The sequence below is a fragment of the Leuresthes tenuis genome, unplaced genomic scaffold (assembly GCF_036924035.1).
Source record: "Leuresthes tenuis unplaced genomic scaffold, fLeuTen1.0.hap1 SCAF_5, whole genome shotgun sequence".
Classification (NCBI taxonomy): Eukaryota; Metazoa; Chordata; class Actinopteri; order Atheriniformes; family Atherinopsidae; genus Leuresthes; species Leuresthes tenuis.
This window is the reverse complement of record NW_027325359.1, coordinates 26,355,783-26,373,801: the sequence shown is the minus strand read 5'-3', so window position 1 is coordinate 26,373,801 and position 18,019 is coordinate 26,355,783. Positions and strand designations below refer to the sequence as shown.

Below are 18,019 nucleotides of genomic sequence, written 5' to 3'. Positions count from 1 at the left end.
TACTTTGGGTTTTCTGGATTTCTCCACAGCTTTAACCTACAGCACAATCAGATTTCCACAAATCTTTGAAAAAGATGATTTAAAAAAAAGAGACTGTGATTTAACAAATGGGACTAGAATATTATACTAAACAAGTGAGTTTTGTGTATGTATGTGGAGCAGAGGCATATTTTTCAATACTCTGGTATCTGGCATTTGGTGGGTCTCCCCTTGTTCAGCAAGAGCAGAGCAGTTTCAGCTATGGGGGTCTTTACATCTTAACTGCTCGTTTCAAGAATGGTCAAGACTTTAGGTTGGTGATTTGGTAGAATGTCTTTTGTTTGATGGTCATTGTCTTGATGAATGATTCCGTTTGCAGACACATAAGTCCTGACATTTATTGTGTCATCAGTAACTGCAGGCTTCCCAGGCCTAGAGGCAGCAGAACATTCCCAAACAATGATTCCCAAAGTTCTTGTGCTGAAATACAGTGTCTTCCTGTTTTTTCACCATATATACCACATCTTATTTGAACCAAAAAGTTTAATTTACATGTCCGCTGTATGTTCACAAAGCATTTTTCCAGATATGTAGTGCTGTACCCATTTCAACTATTGCTAATGGAGCCACTTCCGGTTGGCGTCTTCACCACCAACAACAACAACAAACTAAGGCATTTGAGAAATATGGCGAACTAAGAGCAAGATGAAGCTACATCCCTCTACATTTCGTTTGTGATGAGCATGGTTATGACACAAACGCGATGCACAACAGCGCATTCTCCATCACGTTGTTTATTTCATTCCGATGGCGGCGACAATAACAATAATATCGTCTCCTTTGACTTCCAGGCGAAGATCGTGGGAAAAAATCTCGAGCATCCGCAAAATGCTCGATCCGATCCACTGTCATCTACATGCACGTTCAGTGTACATTTGGATCGGGTTATCTCGGGGTCTTAATTTGATTGCAAGTAACCCAATCCGATTTGATTTCTTGTCAGATTAAAACTGAATAACTCAATCTTATTGTAATTTAGCCATTAATCCGATCCGATGGCATGCATGTAACTGCACTGAATGGCTTTTAAGTCTGAAAGCTGGATAGTGGGGCGTGGGGGTCTGGAATATGGTTCAGTGACGTCCCAGTAAAACACAATGTTGCACACCTAAATTTCCTGCTCGTTAGTACTCCAAGCTAGTCGAAAATTTATCTGACAAAGTTTTCAAATGACCCATGTCAATCAAGGGCAGAAATGGTTAACCCTTGCTCTCTATTTTGCTTCTGCCCTGCTTCCTAGGTGTCTTATTTTCATCTTGCTTTCATCTTAGGTCTGGTTTGTTAAAATGTTCAATGATCAGTCCAGCAGCACCACATCCAAATCTGCATGGAAAACAGATGAAAATAAAAAAGCTCATCAGAAAATCTCAAAAATCTGTCCAGAGCTGCTACAGCATCACTAATGCGGCCAAAGTAAATTATTCATTTAAAAAACACTATAACATATAGACAAACAATAGTTACAAATTCAAGTGTAGGAATTTTACTGGAAAGCCACAAAAAACAGTAGTGTTTTAAGTCTGGACTTAAAGTAATTCTAAACCTTTTGGCAAGAGTTTTATTCTTTGGCTCCCCCAACAGTTGTGATATGTAACATCATCATAAAAGGACTCTGCGCGAGTCCTGCAAAACAAAGACGGACATTAAAAACCCACAAAAATGTAAATAAACCATAAAGTAAAACAGTGTGGTTCAAGGCTGGAAACCAAAGTTGTAAACTGCGGTGTCTCACCCACCGGGCACTCAAGTGCAGTCTCAGGCCTGGGAATGTACATAACAAAAGTCAATTTACTTCTAAATACATCAGAAGCACATAAAGGATCCCAATCTTCTCTAGCTTTCAATGAACTGACATTCTCTAACATCAAGTGATCGAAAGTTTGTTGGACAGGTAGAGAGCATGAATGCCAAACACTGCTTCAGCTCTCAGCCCTTAGTAATGATCCTTGGAATACTGAGATAATCTGACCTAAGGGGCCTAGGTGTCTCATAGATTCAAGTAAATCAGAAAAGTTTTTCATCCAAAAATAATTTTCTAGTGTTCTATGGTCAAGTGATTTTGACCTGCAGGGTGCCGGCAAATTGAATCAAGAAATGATGTAATGTACTCCACTTTCTTGGTGTTGCTGAGAATTCTGGCAGCAAGATTAAATATTTATAGTAATCTGGATGAGTTCATGAGCCAGCTTTTCCTTGTCTGGAAAGACATTACTTGATTCCTGCTATGTTTTTAAGGTAGTAGTATGCTGACTTTATTATATTCTTTACACGCCCATGGAATGTGAGGTCCTTGTCCATGAATATGCCAAGACTTTTGGCTTGATGTGTACATTTTAGGGACATGAATCAATGGTGAGAAAGAGCCACGATCTATGAATTAAACATGACTAAAGCAAATACAGTCCATATTTAACATATGGACTGTACATAGCATAAGTCAACAGCTCTGACACACTTAAAACTGTTATTATTTGCTCATTGTGGTTTGCTTTCTTTCATTGCAGGTAAATGGGTACAGTGAACAGCCAGTCAGCCTGCTGTTGTTTATTGGCACTGCGGACGAAAGATATCTCCGTCCTCATCCCTTCTACCAGGTTCACAGAGTGACAGGAAAAACAGTCACCACAATCTGCCAAGAGAAAATAATGGCTTGCACCAAAGTCCTTGAGATCCCTCTGCTTCCAGAAAACAACATGTCTACCAGGTATCATAAGCCAAATGGGGTGGGGTGGGGGAACAGCTTAATAAAGCACGCAGGAGGCAGCACGTGATGCAAAAATTATGTTTTTGGAAATTGCTGTTTGCTTTACAACATGTTGAGAATAGCAGATGAGCCACCTTATTGTGTTGACACGATTATTGCACGTATTGGTACATATCCACAGCTGTGGGGAGTGAGCTGAATGTAGCATACCTGTCATCAGAAAGGACAATGCAACACACAAACACTCACAGCTGCAACAAATGCCCCAGAATGTTTGCCGACATGTCTCACCTGCTGACATTCTGCAGATTTCACGAGGGTCCTGCGTAGATCATTTCTGCAAGAAGTTGAAAGCAAATGTATGAAGAGATTTGCTTTCTCACATGTTACCGCTTCGGAACATCTTTAGAATTTTTAAGGACTCGAGCATGTGTGAAAACAACTACAGGAAACAACAACAGATATACTTTTGATATGTTTTAAAAAAAAATTTAAAGGGCAGCCTGATATCTGAAGACAACTGTGTGAATAACAGCACTACATTCTTTGATATTATGTGTTTACTTCTGAGATAAGTCTGACTGCAATTACTTATTCCTCCAGTCAAACTAGTTCACTCTTCTGCAAATGAAACACTGTGTCACTACCTCGATTGTCAGATGTTATTATAGATAATAATAAATAAAAAAATCCCTATTATCTTTATCACTAACAGCTATACAAGTTTGAAAAAGGTAGGCTAGCAGGTACACTTATGGTAGTATCTTTAGTTTTAGCAGTGGTAGTTGCATTAGTAGAACTAGCAGTATATAGTTTTGGCATTTCACTGAAAATGTAAAAGTCAAAGGGATGTTGTGTGTGTGTTTGTGCTTGCTGTGTGATGCGATGTATTATGTACATATCTTAAGGTCAATAGAAGAATGTTACAGCCACCTACTGTAGTGCATAATAAAAGCTTGCTAAGTTCTTATTTTCAAATACATCCTTTAAATTCAGATAAACTGTGATTTTGTTTACCAGAACTCTGAGATGTTTCTTCAAGAAAATTTAGCTCATCTTCTCCTGTTAACAATATTCCTCTCTGCATCATGTTTGAACAGTTTGTCTTCCTTTTTTACTGCACTTCAAACATAGACACAGAGTATTAAAAAAAAAAAAAAAAAAAAAAAGGTCTCATCAGCTTAATGTTTTTTTGCATTTTAAAAGAGCAGAACATGCTAGAGAGGGAGGATCACTTATCGGAACTTTAATTTAGAACCCCACTTGCTGCAAAAAAAAAAGATCATAATAATACTTTATAAACTGTATATTTTTGCATTTCTTTTTTGGAAGCATTGACTGTACTGGTATCCTGAAGCTGCGCAATGCAGATATTGAGCTGAAGAAAGGAGAAACCGATATAGGGCGGAAGAATACAAGGGTGCGAATTGTGTTCAGAGTCGCTGTGCCTCATCAGGATGGCCAGATGTTGTGGCTGCAGACAGCATCTATTCCTGTGGAGTGTTGTAAGTGAATTCCAGATATCTCTGTTAAAAATTTCAGTCACAGAAAACAGATTATGTATAACAAGCAAGATTGAAATTCAGGTTCCTATTAAACATTCATTTCAGTGCAAAGGTGAAGCAACATATTTTTTCTTTTGTCAGTAAGAAAATGAGTGTGTCGTGTAACAAGGAGAAATGATGGGTACATTTAAATCCTAAAACAAGCTGTTGTTTCTCAGCCCAGCGATCAGGCCAGGAGTTTCCTCAGGTGGAGAGCTTCAGTCCATCCAGCTGCTCTGTGGATGGTGGAGAAGAGCTACAAATCACAGGATCCAACATTTCTGCTCAGTCCAGAGTTATTTTCACAGAGAAGGGGCCTGGTAAACAGATGTTTATACTGGTCTTTTTTTCTATTTCTATAATCGAAAAGGGGATATTTTTGAGTTTGCATGTTTTGTCCCCTCAGATGGAAGATCACTGTGGGAAATGGATGCCAGAGTTTTACCAGAAAAAAGTCATGAAGTAAGTAAAGAAATATCCAAGATCAGAAAAAGGATGTGATAAAAGATATATGTTGTAACAGCTTGGGTGTGGGGGGTGCTCCGGGAATATGGAGTGCCGGACCCCTTGATAGGGGCCGTTCGGTCTCTGTATGACCTGTGCCAGAGTTTGGTCCGCATTGCCGGCAGTAAGTCGGATACGTTTCCGGTGAGAGTTGGACTCTGTCAGGGCTGCCCTTTGTCACCGATTCTGTTCCTAACTTTTATGGACAGAATTTCTAGGTGGAGCCAGGGCGTTGAGGGTGTCCGATTTGGCGACCTCAGAATCGGGTCTCTGCTTTTTGCAGATGATGTGGTTCTGTTAGCGTCGTCAGGCCGTGACCTTCAGCTCTCACTGGAGCGATTCGCAGCCGAGTGTGAAGCGGCAGGGATGAGAATCAGCACCTCCAAATCCGAGACTATGGTTCTCAGCCGGAAAAGGGTGGGATGCTCTCTCCGGGTCGGGAATGAGATCCTTCCCCAAGTGGAGGAGTTCAAGTATCTCGGGGTCTTGTTCACGAGTGAGGGACGAATGGAGCGGGAGATTGACGGGCGGATCGGTGCGGCGTCTGCAGTGTTGCGGGCTCTGCACCGACCCGTCGTTGTGAAGAGGGAGCTGAGCCAGAAGGCGAAGCTCTCTACTTACTGGTCAATCTACGTTCCCATCCTCACCTATGGTCACGAGTTGTGGGTAGTGACCGAAAGAACAAGATCGCGAATACAAGCGGCCGAAATGGGTTTCCTCTGCAGGGTGTCTGGGCTCTCCCTTAGAGATAGGGTGAGAAGCTCAGTCATCCGGGAGGGGCTCGGAGTAGAACCGCTGCTCCTCCGCATTGAGAGGAGTCAGATGAGGTGGCTCGGACATCTGGTTAGGATGCCCCCTGGGCGCCTCCCTGGGGAGGTGTTCCGGGCACGTCCCACTGGGAGGAGACCCCGGGGGAGACCCAGGACACGTTGGAGAGACTATGTCTCTCGGCTGGCCTGGGAACGCCTCGGGGTCCCCCCGGAAGAGCTGGAGGAAGTGGCCGGGGACAGAGACGTCTGGGTTTCTCTGCTCAAGCTGCTGCCCCCGCGACCCGACCCCCGGATAAGCGGCAGATGATGGATGGATGGATGGATGTTGTAATTAGAACGGCCTACTTCATACAGTTTGCAGTAAATACAACGCATCTGTATTGCATGCTGCATTCTATAGTAACATGCTGTGCGAAACTGTTAAAAGAAATGTAATAGTATTTTACAGTTCCTGGAAAAAGGATCAAATTTGATTATGGCCCACCCTGTACTTTGAGGTGTACACAAAAATGATTTTGTTTGATTGTGTTTTTTTTTCTAAATTTCGGCTGAACTTATGCAGAACAACGGAGAGTGTTTGCTCAGGCCAGTAAGGCTGACTTACCAGACCAGTTAAAGGGCGTTCAGTCTCCCTATTTTCTGTTCTTCCAGGAAACATGTTGTGTGTGTATTCAAATAGCACTGCGGTAGCACTTCATGTGATCTTGAAAGTGTTTAGAGTAAGGTCGTGTGCCACCTTTAATCCTGGAAGTATATTACAGTCAAATAAAAGCCTCCCTAATTTGAGGGATGGGACTGTTGCTGGATTCTGAAATATTTTCACTATATGGGGTGTAAAGTGAAGCTCCTTCTCTAATGTGCGAACAGTGTAGGAGGACTTATTGAGGGTCATAAATAACAACAAAATAAAAACAAAACTAATTATATACTAGCAGAACCTGGCTTTTTTTATTCAATTCATTTAATTTTTCATTTAGTCTCCCATTTATGTAAATATGTTTTTTAATGATTGAACATATCAGTTATAAATGATATGGTCAAAACTAACTCCATGTTGATCATCTACAGGAGTTGGAAAAAGGAGGGTGAAAAAATGTATTTGTACCAGATTTTATAAAGTTACACTGGATGCAATTTGGCATAATATCTATAGACTTTATCATTAGTTTGAATTTAAAGATGACATATTTTTCCATTTTATACTTTTTTTTAACAAATTGACACAATTTTCTGAGGTCTTAGTGAGATGTATGAGGAGCCTTTGGTTTAAACACAGTGACTTTTGTCTCTGCACTGTTTTCACAGTTGTCTGTTAAGAGTTAAGAGGGTGGAGACTTTTTGGTGAGGTCAGCAGTATTCAGTCAGCTTATAGTGATTTTCCTTAATATGTCACCATTAAAGACAGAAATTTAACCCGTGACTTGTCCTTTACCATCGTTGCAAGTTTAGTTAAGCAAAAGATCTAAATAAACTTTCAACCCTGCTACTGTGATGATTTTGTTCTGTTTATGTTACATATGTAAAAATACAATTAATAAGACATCATATGGGCTTGTATGTCTGTTCTGTTGCATATAAGCAAAAGGATTCGTGAGATGGCATTGAGTATTTTAGATAAGATGTTGATCAGCAATTCATTGAAAGTTTTTAAACCACAAAAATACAAACCAGAGCATGAATCTCTTCATTGTAAAAAAGAGTGCTAATTCTCGTTGAAAAGGAATGAGTTGGTTCAGGGCAACTGTCCAACTCCAGAGTAGTCACCCATACTTAAATATTCCCACAGCCTTTGATGCACTTTGGTATCATTATTTTCCATGCTTGCCTCTCACAAATTCCTAAGGGCTCTTATACACCAAGCCAATAATCGTCTGTCATGAATGTCTGAAGGCATGTTACCAATTGTCTCTGTTGTCTTTGTGATGTTTTAATGCACCGTCAGCTATGTTCAACCCTGTGGGGGCTTTTTTTAGTCAATTTGTGAAGGAAAATCAGCGATCTGGCAGTGAGAGACATCACTCTGACCAAGAACTATGTTGGATAATAAAAGCTGAACTAATAATGACTCAGCTTTATTCAAACACAGTTTTATGTACCTTTTCTGACTAGTTTACAGACTTTGCTGCATTCTGCGCTGCAGTTGCACATGTACAGTACATTATGGGTCAGTGTTGGCAGTAGGAGGTAGTATTTGTGGTGTGTTTTAAGGGATTATTTTTTTCTCCAATGTGAAGAGACTTGTTTTTCTAAAATAACAATTTTGTTCATGTGCAAATATGTCTGGATCTAACTTTACTTAATACATTTTGTATCTGTGAGTCAGTTGCTACTTTGGCTCACAGTGAACAAGCAAATCTATCCACAAAAACCTCCATTCAAACAATTATTTAAAGCTGAGAAAATTCCTAATTGCTTCGATGAACGATCCGTCTTCTGACAGTTACAACAAATTCTGATTCTATGTCTCCCATCATCATTATCTCCCAAAGCCGTACTTTACCACTTGCCCTTAACACTTAGCCCTATCCCTCCATTTTGCATGTTCAATTCAAGAGCTAGGATGTAATCATTCCTTTGGAGTGATAAAGTGATTGACCTCGTTATCTGGGGTATCTGTGGTTGAAGGTGTGTGCCAAAAAGTACTGCTGCAGTGGTTCATGTTTTGTATTTCTATGTTTCAGTCCAGCATTGTGGTGGAGATTCCCCTTTACAATAAGAAGACAGCAAACCCAGTCCAAGTTCAGTTCTATGTCTCAAACGGAAAGAGAAGAAGAAGCTTAATGCAAAGCTTCACTTACTTGCCTCGAGTCAGATGTGACCATCCTTCTACTGTGGGAGTCAAACAGGAGAGCAGATGCCATTATCAGATCTCATACAATCCACCTGGTTTCTGTCCTGCCTCTGGTCAGGCACCCTCGCATGATGTGCTTAGGCCAGATGTGATTTGTTATGATTCCTGTGACCTCCCAGTGCACTATGGTCTTCCTTCCCCAAACTCTCCTGGTCTCTGCCATCCTCTTTCCAGCTCACTTCCCCTTCAAGCCTCTGCAGTGTTTCCTCAGTCCTCCTCAGTTCCACATCAGACCTTGATTCCACTACTTCAGACTTCGACCATGCCTCCTCAAACCATAACTATCCCTGTACAGATCCCCACAATTCCTTCACAGGCTTCTTCTGTCCCTCCTCAAACCCTGAGTGTTCCTTGCCACACCTCCTCTGGTGAACCTCTGAGGAAACAGTCTCAATTTCTAAGCTACAGTAGCACCTTCAAAACCCTCACTGACCCCCAGAAGGACTCCCTGCTTTGTAGCCCAGGAGAAGTGCTGAGCATCAAGCAAGAGCCAGATGACCAGCCTCATCTTGGATCCTTGGGCCTCCGGGAAATCACACTGGATGATGGTAGGAAGCAGATTTTAAAGACACAAATTCCAAAATAGTATATAAAACGTCTTTAGCGTGTTGCATATCATTGTTGTACATGCTGAACTGCACTTTAAACACTTATTTTTTCATGACATAAAAGCTACACACACAGCTCTGCTGAAAATGACAGATTGATTGGAAAAATAACATCATAAACACAAATCAGTCAGGGTTGTAATGACTTTAAAAATTTACGGGCCGCAGTTTGGTTCATACCAGTCCATACCGCATCATTATTACGGTCAAGGCATCTTGTAACCTCTAATATTTGAATATATTTTCAGAACAGGACTTTCCTGAACAATTTATTGTCAGCCAGGTCCCCAGTCAGAATTCCAGAAAATCTTTGTATGAACCCTTGTGTCAATAACACTAATATAACTGAGCAAGCAGGCTGATAGTGGTGATAATGACAATGCTCATAATGGTTGCTGCCTCATTCTCTTCTTTGTTAGCCTGTATGCTCAAACATCAATTCACCCGTTAGTGATTGAATAATTTTGATGGATGTATGTGTAAATGGGTGAATGAGAAACACATTTGTAGATAAAGTTAATGAGCTGTGTGTAAGTGTGTATCAATGCTGTGGGAGGACAGCATTGATACACACTTCTACATTGTAGGTGCTGGGAATGTGATACCTGAGGCCACCTGCTCTGTTCAAAGATGGTTTTTCCAGTGTAACATAGATGGTTTCTTTGACTCCTCTCTCAAACGATCTGTCTTCTCTGTCCAGAATATGGACATTACTGTCCTCAGAGTGTCCCTTCTCCTTGAAGCAGGCTCTCCTATGTTGTGCCAGGTTCTTGTGGAGCTGTTGTTTGGTCTCTCCTATACAGAGGTCCGTACAATCCTGCAGACACGACACCACTCAGTTTGTTTTTGGTGTTTTGTCCTTTGGGTGAACCAGTCTCTGTCTGAGGGTGTTCTTGGGTTTGTAGTGCACTGGAGTGTCATGTTTAGAGAAGATCCTTCTAAGTTTCTCTGAGACTCCTGCCATATATGGACTTACAGTATGTTTGCGTCTGTCGCTCTTAGCTTCTCTAACAGTGTGGTTTGGTCCATTTCTCTGTGCTGGTTTGACAGAGTCTCAGTTTGGGTATCCACAGGTTTGAAGAGCTTTCTTGGAGTGCTGATGTTCATTCCGTTTTCCCTCAGCCTTGGTAGGTACACTCTCCGCCCGGGGCTGTAGCGTTCTGATGACAGCCACTTTGTGTTCAAGTGGATGATGTGAGTCAAAAAGCAGGTACTGCCCTGTATGTGTGGGTTTCCTGTAAACCTCAGTGTTAAGACTTGTGTTTAAGACTTCTCTTGTGAACTTGATGTTGCTGTCCACCAAGTTGATGTGCTCCATGAAAGCCTCCACTTCTTGGGTTTTGATCTTGACCCAGGTGTCGTCCACATATCTTGGTGTTGTTCCTTTGTATGAGCTCAGTGCTCTGCTTTCCACTTCCACTGGAGATCCCATTGCACAGCCATGCTTTTGTCTGTAGAAATGTCATTGTACTTGAAATAGGTGGTGGAGTGATTATGTTTGTGTATGAATTTGGCAGACGCTTTTATCCAAAGCGACTTACAAGTAGGAAGATAGGGTAAGGGGTCTTGCCTAAGAACCCCTACTGGTACTAGTACCTTTTATGCAGGGGACTTGAACCCAGGTCTCCCACACAGATGGTGGCAATCATACTATTGTTATTTGTGCTCCTAGGCATTCATGAAGTGCAGTTATTTTAATTTAAATTCAGTTTTATTTATATAGCGCCAAATTACAACAAATGTCATCTCAAGGCACTTAAATAATATAGTCCAATTCAAGCCAATTGGATTTCAAATTCCTTGTAATCATAATACAATCAAATCCAATTAATCAACTTAAATACATCCAATTAATTCATATAGAGCCAATTCAAAAACAATTTCCTTGCTAAGGAAACCAACAGATTGCACCAAAACTTGTCTTCAGTCCAATCTCCCGTCCTGAGCGTGCTGAGGCGACTGTGGAAAGGAACGACTCCCTTTTAACAGGAAGAAACCTCTGGCAGAACCAGACTCAGGAAGGGTGGCCATCCGCCTCGACCAGCTGGGGTTTGAGAAGACAGAAAAGAGGGGGGAAAAACACCATAACACCATTCAAAGGATACCTGTTGGAACAGGGAAACACAGTTAATAACCACAATAATGTCACATGTACATAATATTTGAGAAATTAAACGAGGGAAAACGAGAGCAAAGTGAGGAAAGGTGTGACAGATGAGGTTCCCCAGCAGTCTAAGCATATAGCAGCTTAACTATGGGATGTTTCAGGATCACCTGAGCCATCCCTAACTATAAGCTTTATGGAAAATTTAAAGTTAGAAAGAGTGTCTGCTTCTCGGACAGCTGGTTCCACAGAGAGGGGCCTGATAACTGAAGAGAAGCTAAAACTGGAGAAACATGATCTCTCCTGTTAGATCTCATCAGAACTCTGGCTGCAGCATTTTTGATCAGCTGGAGGCTTTTCAGAGAATATGTGGGACAGCCCAATAATAAAGAATTACAGTAGTCCAATCTTGAAGTAACAAATGCATGAACTAGTTTCTCTGCATCACCCTGAGACAGGATGTTCCTGATTTTAACAATATTACGAAGGTGAAAGAAGGCAGTCCTAGAAACCAGTTTTATATGTGCTTCAAATGATAAATTCTGGTCAAAAATAACTTCAAGGTTCCTCACTGTAGTACCAAGGAAATACCATCTGGAGTAACTATATAGCTAGATAGTTTTTCCCTGAAGGTCCAAAGAGAACACGTGTATACACTAAGCTCCTGTGTGGTGTTGGTTATTTCTGTTTTTCTCTGGTCTGCACTAATAATAGCAACGTCTGCTGGTTGCTGGTGTAAATGATGCAGATGGGGTTAAATCTGTTGCAATGTTGGGAGGCACCAGTTGTCGTCAGGGCCCCTACCCTCCCATTCCTGTCACCATAGCTTGACTTTGACCCTCAGCACCCTAATACCTCTTTACTGGGGAAATCTGTTCAGAGTTACAGGATTATTGTAGCACCACTGTGACCATAGCAGCTTTAATAACTTTTACTGCCACAGCTGGCTCTCTGTACTGATTGACTCAGAGATTTAAAGGTCAAATATATCATGTGTGTTTCCTTATTCTTTTGGGCATGTTTTTGTGACCTGTTACTGCAGGGCTTTTTTTTAATTTCACTTATTTTTTACCAGGGCCCCCTTTTCTCATATAAAACACATATTCCAAATATTGACAAAATTAGGAGGGTTTCTTTGATTGAAAACTCCTGCAGTTTTTTTTTTTAATTTTTTTTAATTTATTTTTTTAAAGTCTAAATTTGACTAAAATGCAACTTCAACTTCATGTGTGAAAACTTCTCAGCAATAATGACACTACTACTCCCACAATCTTTGACTGGTGTGGGCTTGCTTTGCGCTGCAGATGTTCTCAAATTGGGGATGCAGCTGTGAGACTTCCATCCTTAGCTCATAGATGACTATAAAAAAAAATCAAATATATACATTACTCACAAAAAGTCAGGGACCTAAAATGCATTCTAGCATTTACAGATGAACTTAATGTGACATTCTGTAAACTGTTGAATGCACATACTTTTTGCACAAGTTGCTGTTCTCTAAAATGGAGCTTAATGGCAAAACAGGTGTTTGATCCAATAAATATCCTGGTTCAATTAGAATTGGTATTTAAACAGCCCTCTTCATCATGCTGTTTACATTTTGACATTATGAGAGAAACCTAATAATTGATCAACAGTACCTCGTCATTGTGAGGCTTCAAACAGGATGTTCTCAGACGGATGTGACCACAGAGCGACCAGGTCGCATCATTAGGAGATGGCTGCTGGGGACTGGGGTACCTCAGATGGAGTGGCCTGCACTGAATCCCATAGAAAACCTATGGGATCAGCTGAGTCACCCGTTGTGTACAGGCTCGTAACTCTGCACCCCAGAATCTCAATGACCCGAGGGCCGCCCTTCAAAAAGAGTGGGATGCCATGCCTCAGGGGACAAGAAGTCGACTTGTGAACAGCATGAGACGTCATTGTCAAGCTGTTATCAATGCTCAAGGGCACACGACAAGTTATTGAGACATTGACCTTTTTTGTTGTAGTATACCCACCACTGTTGTTGGCTTTTGTTTCAATGAATTGTTTGAGATGAGGAAATCACCAGTGCATGCTTCTACTTAAATGCCCTACTTTCATCATATAATATCACTGTAGCGTGAACTTTTTACAGTTTCCATAAGTTTCACCTGAAAGCCAAATATCCAACTTTTTGTGAGTAGTGTACATGTATACATTTTTTTAAATTTTTATTAATTCATTACTGTTATTCTTTATCTAATAAATGAACAAATTCATGATAGCACTGTATGTTATAAACCCAAACAGCAGAAGGCAGAGCAAACACACGGAGCCAAGCAACATACCTGGATAGCATAGGTCTATACGTGTATTTGCGTGCTGTCTTTTTGATACTGAGAGGACCAGCCCAAATGCAAACAAACTAAACAACAGAACATCCCGTCTGGTACTGGAAGCGTAGATGCTAATGGTGCTCCAACAAGACAAACGTGCAAAGCAACAGGCCGCAGCCATCAACCACTTCGTGGAACAAAAATTACATTTAGTGGAAACTCATCCAGGTAAAGCTGGTATGTTCTAATCTTACCACAAGCATGAACGGCCATTTGAGAGAGAAGCACTTAAAAAAAAATGAATGAGCAATGTTTTAAAAAGTTTGTGATGATATAGTATCTAACTTTTTTCATGATATTATAAATCATTGCAACAAAAAAGAGCTTGATGGCAAATTAAACTGGCCTTGTGATTAGGTCATCGAGCTTTACGTGTGCACATCTATTTTTTCCAGGGGGGTCGTGGGTGGGCTCAAAGAATTGATTTTTACAAATATTTTCACTTGAAATGCACATCACATATATATATATCTATCGATTATATATGCTATCGAGCTGCCAGCTACCACCAGCATAAAAGGGATACTAACTCACAAAATATGTTAATACATTTGTGCTTGTAGCTCATTTCTTGCAACTGAGTAGTTCTACATTGCGATATTGCTGCTGAAAAGCTTCAGGTTTCACAGCAGAGCCATGAATAAACTGAATGGAGCAGACAGAAATAGCCATTAGCTGCTCTGCAAATAAACTTTATCGAGCAGCTTTCACAAATACTACTGATTATCACCCTCACTGAGAGGCCTCAAGGCCAGAGTTTACAGTGCGTGCCATATTCAAAGCACCAGTTTATCGTGTTGAATTTTATTAGTTAATAATGAATTAGTCAGAGGATGCAGGGTATTAAATTTTTTAAGCCAATTTGTCTTTTCCAACCACACAAACGTGAATGAAATAGGAAGAAGAGGAGGGGCTTAGAGAACATAAAAGCTCAGTCGCATCCCCATGTGGTGTGTACAGAACTACAATGTTGATTCCATTATTTTTAGAATGTGGTTTCATTTCTGCTTAGTAATATGAACAAGAGAGACGTCTGAGTTGCTATTTTTATCTGGAATTTATCACACTAGATGTGTACCCTCTGCACCTCACCCCAGCAAAGCAGCGAAGAAACCATGTAATATGTAGGTTCATGTCCAATGTTTAAACCAGTGTTTTAGCGGTTTCTGTCTGATTCTCTTTTCATTGCAGTGAATGAGATTATCGACAGAGATATTGGCAGCCTGAGCAGCAACACACAGCATGATCAGTGTGACAAGCACCACCAGTTCAACTAGAAGCACCAGTCCAGCAACTCCATCATGCCGTTCTGTAGAGGCCGCAGTAGTTTCTGAGAATAACTGTTTAATGTAAAGGTCATGATTGCACAAAGTGCTCCAATCTGATCTTCAAGTGCCTGAAAAAACAACCAGCAGCCTTTAAGTCTATTGGCACCATGCTTGATGATTGTTCCCTTGTTTGTCTCAGGAATTTTAAGGCAAAGCCAACTTGTACCTCACAGGCAAACCAAAGATTTTGACTTTACTAAACCAAAATGTAAACATGATAAAAAAAAAGGGTTGTAATTTGACTTTAAACAGAAATAATAACTTGTCATTAAGAATGCAAAAGTTGCACAAAAATAAGATGAACCTGTCATTATTTAATTGCCAGTAAATTTAAAAATCTATTTTTGATACTCAGTTGTAAAAACTGACGTCCAGATAATCATTTACATTTTTATAGCTTCATCATACATTTCCTTTGCAGGCTCACTATGCTGTTCAACCTGAAGTGTTGTGGCGTGAAGTTTAATGTGTGTACTGAAATGTATTGGAAGGTTGAAATAAAAATATCTGGTGTTATGCACCTGGAGTCATTTGATGGTGGATTCTGCTAGACTGCAGAAAGGATTTTACAACCTGAACTCTTTTTGTGTAAATCCAATAGTGCACAGAAGCATCCCCTCAAATTCCCCATTCAAACCTGAGGAGCTACAGGGAGCAACTCTCGCCCCTCATGTTTTACATAAGGGACATCATAACAGTATGCCAAAAACAGAACAGGATATAAAGGTTCGACGTGTCATTGTAATGCTGAAGTTTCTTCCTGTTTTACACTGATAATCAGAGCAATGCACCTGTTCAGTCATTTAAAGAGCTGCTGGTCAGGGTCTGATTGAACAAAGCAGAACTCCTCCACAGCAGAGTTCGATCCTGATGTCCAGCAGCTGTTTGTGCAGGTATAAACCACCACTGTTCCAAACTCCAGCTCCACCTCTGTGCTGCCATCCTTCCTCTGCAGCAGGCTGACCAGAGCGGGCATCAGCTGCAGTTCAAAAGTCCTCGATCCTCCACAGTAGTTGCACACTGAAACCAGCTGAGCCATGTTGGATGGTGGCTTGGAGATAAAGATTGGTTTTCCGCCACGACAGTAGCGCAGGATCTGCTGTGGACACACTGAGATAGTCTTCATGAACCTGGAGAAGGTGACATCTCCGTGTCTGGCTCTGCTCTTCTCATACTTCTCCCCACTGACGCTGCTCTCTTCTAGCTGTCCCACTGCCGCTCCCTCTTTCCTCTCGTACTCTTTCAACAGCTCCTGCGCATGTTCCAGGTCAACTTCTTCTCCACACAGATCCGATTCCTCCACCACACTAATGAAGAACGGACGGAAGACGGGAATATCTTTCAATTCTGCAAGACTGAGGTCCTGAAAACTTTTGCTGATGTCCGGCTCGCAGAGCTGAGGGTTGTCTGATAGAAAAACAAAAAAAAAAACCCACATAAACCACACAGGCTTCATCTGACACATTTAGAGCACTACTACTACGGGTTAGGGTCTTTATTGGAGCAGAGTTGAAGAGGTTTCTGACTAAAGATATTGCAACATTTAATCACAATGTTACACAGAGCATGTGCCATATAAATATATTGGAAGTCTGAGGTGTACAGTACAGTCCCCTGTGGTGATCCTGTGCAACCTGAACACTTTTTCCAACACAAAACACTCACTAATCTGTTTTATAACTAGGTCATGATTTAATTCTTTAGGGTTGTAATGCTCAGTTATTGTTAAAACTGTCTTTATTGCAGATATAACACACTCAGTTCTACTTGTTGAGGCAGCACAGGCTGGACAGTCCAAGAGGCAACACAAAGATGGCATCTTATGCAAGCTCAGGCACAGTGAGTGTGGTGCGTGTGGATAGTCAGATAAACATGATCCACAGTAAGAAATCTACTATTTCTGTAAAGAAAAATAGCAATTGATAAGTTCTAGGTTTGTTTAAAACGTGAAAATAAAAATGCACTGGGTCAAAGTTACATTTGTATGTTTAAAGAAAAAACTAATGAACTGAAGACTTCCTGAACCAGGGCAGCAAAACAACCAATTAGCTGCTAAAGCTAAGTGAACTTTAAAAGAACAGGATCTGTGTGGACTGGAGGCACGTTTGCTCCACTAGATGCCACCATTAGGCTGTAGAAACAAGTGGTGCTGACTCAGCTGAATACTGGTTCTGGGAATGAAAGTTGCTAAAACCTTTTTGACCACCCTTTCTATATCAATTTCACAAAGCTAAAATAACAGAAATATGTCTGTATATGTTGCCTCGTATAAAGTACAGTAATGTAACATAAAACTGATCATGATATGACTGCTGCATTGAACTGCTCAGGATTTAATAAATATCTGACAATGTAATGTATTTCACACACCGCTGTATTAGATCAAAGGGACATTTAAAAGTAACTTTCATTTTAAAGCAACCACTGGAAATTGATGGTATTATATAATCTCACACTGACTGAGTATAAATTATGAGGTATAGACATAGATAACACTTTAACTCAACACTTAACTTTTTACACATAAGGTCCGACATGTGTCATTAAACAAGAAGCTTTCTACTGCTGAGCCCACTGACACCATCTGTACAGCTCCTCAGGAAATACATACTAAGAACTGTTGTGTTCGTCAGACAAAACGAGACGTCTGAACAACTGCATCCAAACAAAAGTCCCGACAAAGAATACAGACACTTTATACAATCTTACCTTCTGTCTCAAGAACAGGTGCCTCTTTCCGAGCCTTGGTTTTCTTCTCCACACATCCTCCCCATCCATCTCCTGCTTCCCCCTCCACCCCCCAGTCATCAGCGTTGTCACACCAAGCCGTGGTCGCCTCCTGAGGCGGGGCAGCCCTGCTGGGTGCCTGCACCGCTGCCGCTTCAGCTTCCAGGCACTGGGAGCGGAGCACCACCCAACTCTCTGACCGTCCGCAGCACTCAGCACGCAAACACGCAAACAGGTGGAGGTTTCTGTGGTAAGGGGATGCCTCCAGCGGGCAATACACCTGTACCACATGGGCTAACGGGGCGCTGCATCGTCTACACCGAGGAGGCTGTCGGGAGAAGACCGGCAACCAGTCCGGCGAACCCCCGACTTTGTTGGTCAGATACGAGGACTGGTACCTCTTAGAGTCGAGTTCTCCATCACAGATACCGATCAGAGTAAAGTTGTGAGCGGCTGAGGACATCTTTCACATGTTGA

The 18,019-nt window shown here is 41.2% G+C and overlaps 2 protein-coding genes across 3 annotated transcripts in view; one reads left to right on the top strand and one right to left on the bottom strand.

Moving 5' to 3' along the window:
• LOC140307556 (nuclear factor of activated T-cells, cytoplasmic 3-like) overlaps positions 1–15,331 on the top strand; it is a 27,334-nt gene extending 12,003 nt beyond the window's left edge. The window contains exons 5-10 of the mRNA XM_072386502.1: positions 2,544–2,743; positions 4,076–4,248; positions 4,467–4,607; positions 4,694–4,749; positions 8,243–8,960; positions 14,679–15,331. Coding sequence (XP_072242603.1) covers positions 2,544–2,743; positions 4,076–4,248; positions 4,467–4,607; positions 4,694–4,749; positions 8,243–8,960; positions 14,679–14,764 — 1,374 coding nt within the window. The 3' untranslated portion in view covers positions 14,765–15,331. The remainder of the gene's footprint in view (positions 1–2,543; positions 2,744–4,075; positions 4,249–4,466; positions 4,608–4,693; positions 4,750–8,242; positions 8,961–14,678) is intronic.
• pdcd2l (programmed cell death 2-like) lies at positions 10,779–18,019 on the bottom strand. 2 transcript variants are annotated; one of them, XM_072386504.1, is made up of 3 exons: positions 17,525–18,019; positions 15,607–16,222; positions 10,779–11,125 (listed from the first exon to the last, which is right to left on the bottom strand). In XM_072386504.1, exons 1-2 carry the CDS (start codon positions 18,003–18,005, stop codon positions 15,615–15,617), a joined length of 1,089 nt encoding a protein of 362 aa, XP_072242605.1. In that variant the 5' UTR covers positions 18,006–18,019; the 3' UTR covers positions 10,779–11,125; positions 15,607–15,614. The 2 variants fall into 2 exon arrangements, with proteins under 2 accessions (XP_072242605.1, XP_072242604.1); XM_072386503.1 differs by lacking the exon at positions 10,779–11,125 and having other exon boundaries at positions 15,340–16,222.

Coding starts and splice junctions, on each gene's coding strand:
- pdcd2l (XM_072386504.1), bottom strand. CDS start 18,005: ATGTCCTCAGCCGCTCACAACTTTACTCTGATCGGTATCTGTGATGGA. Junction 16,223..17,524: donor ACCTGTTCTTGAGACAGAAG/GTAAGATTGTAT, acceptor TTTTTCTATCAG/ACAACCCTCAGCTCTGCGAG.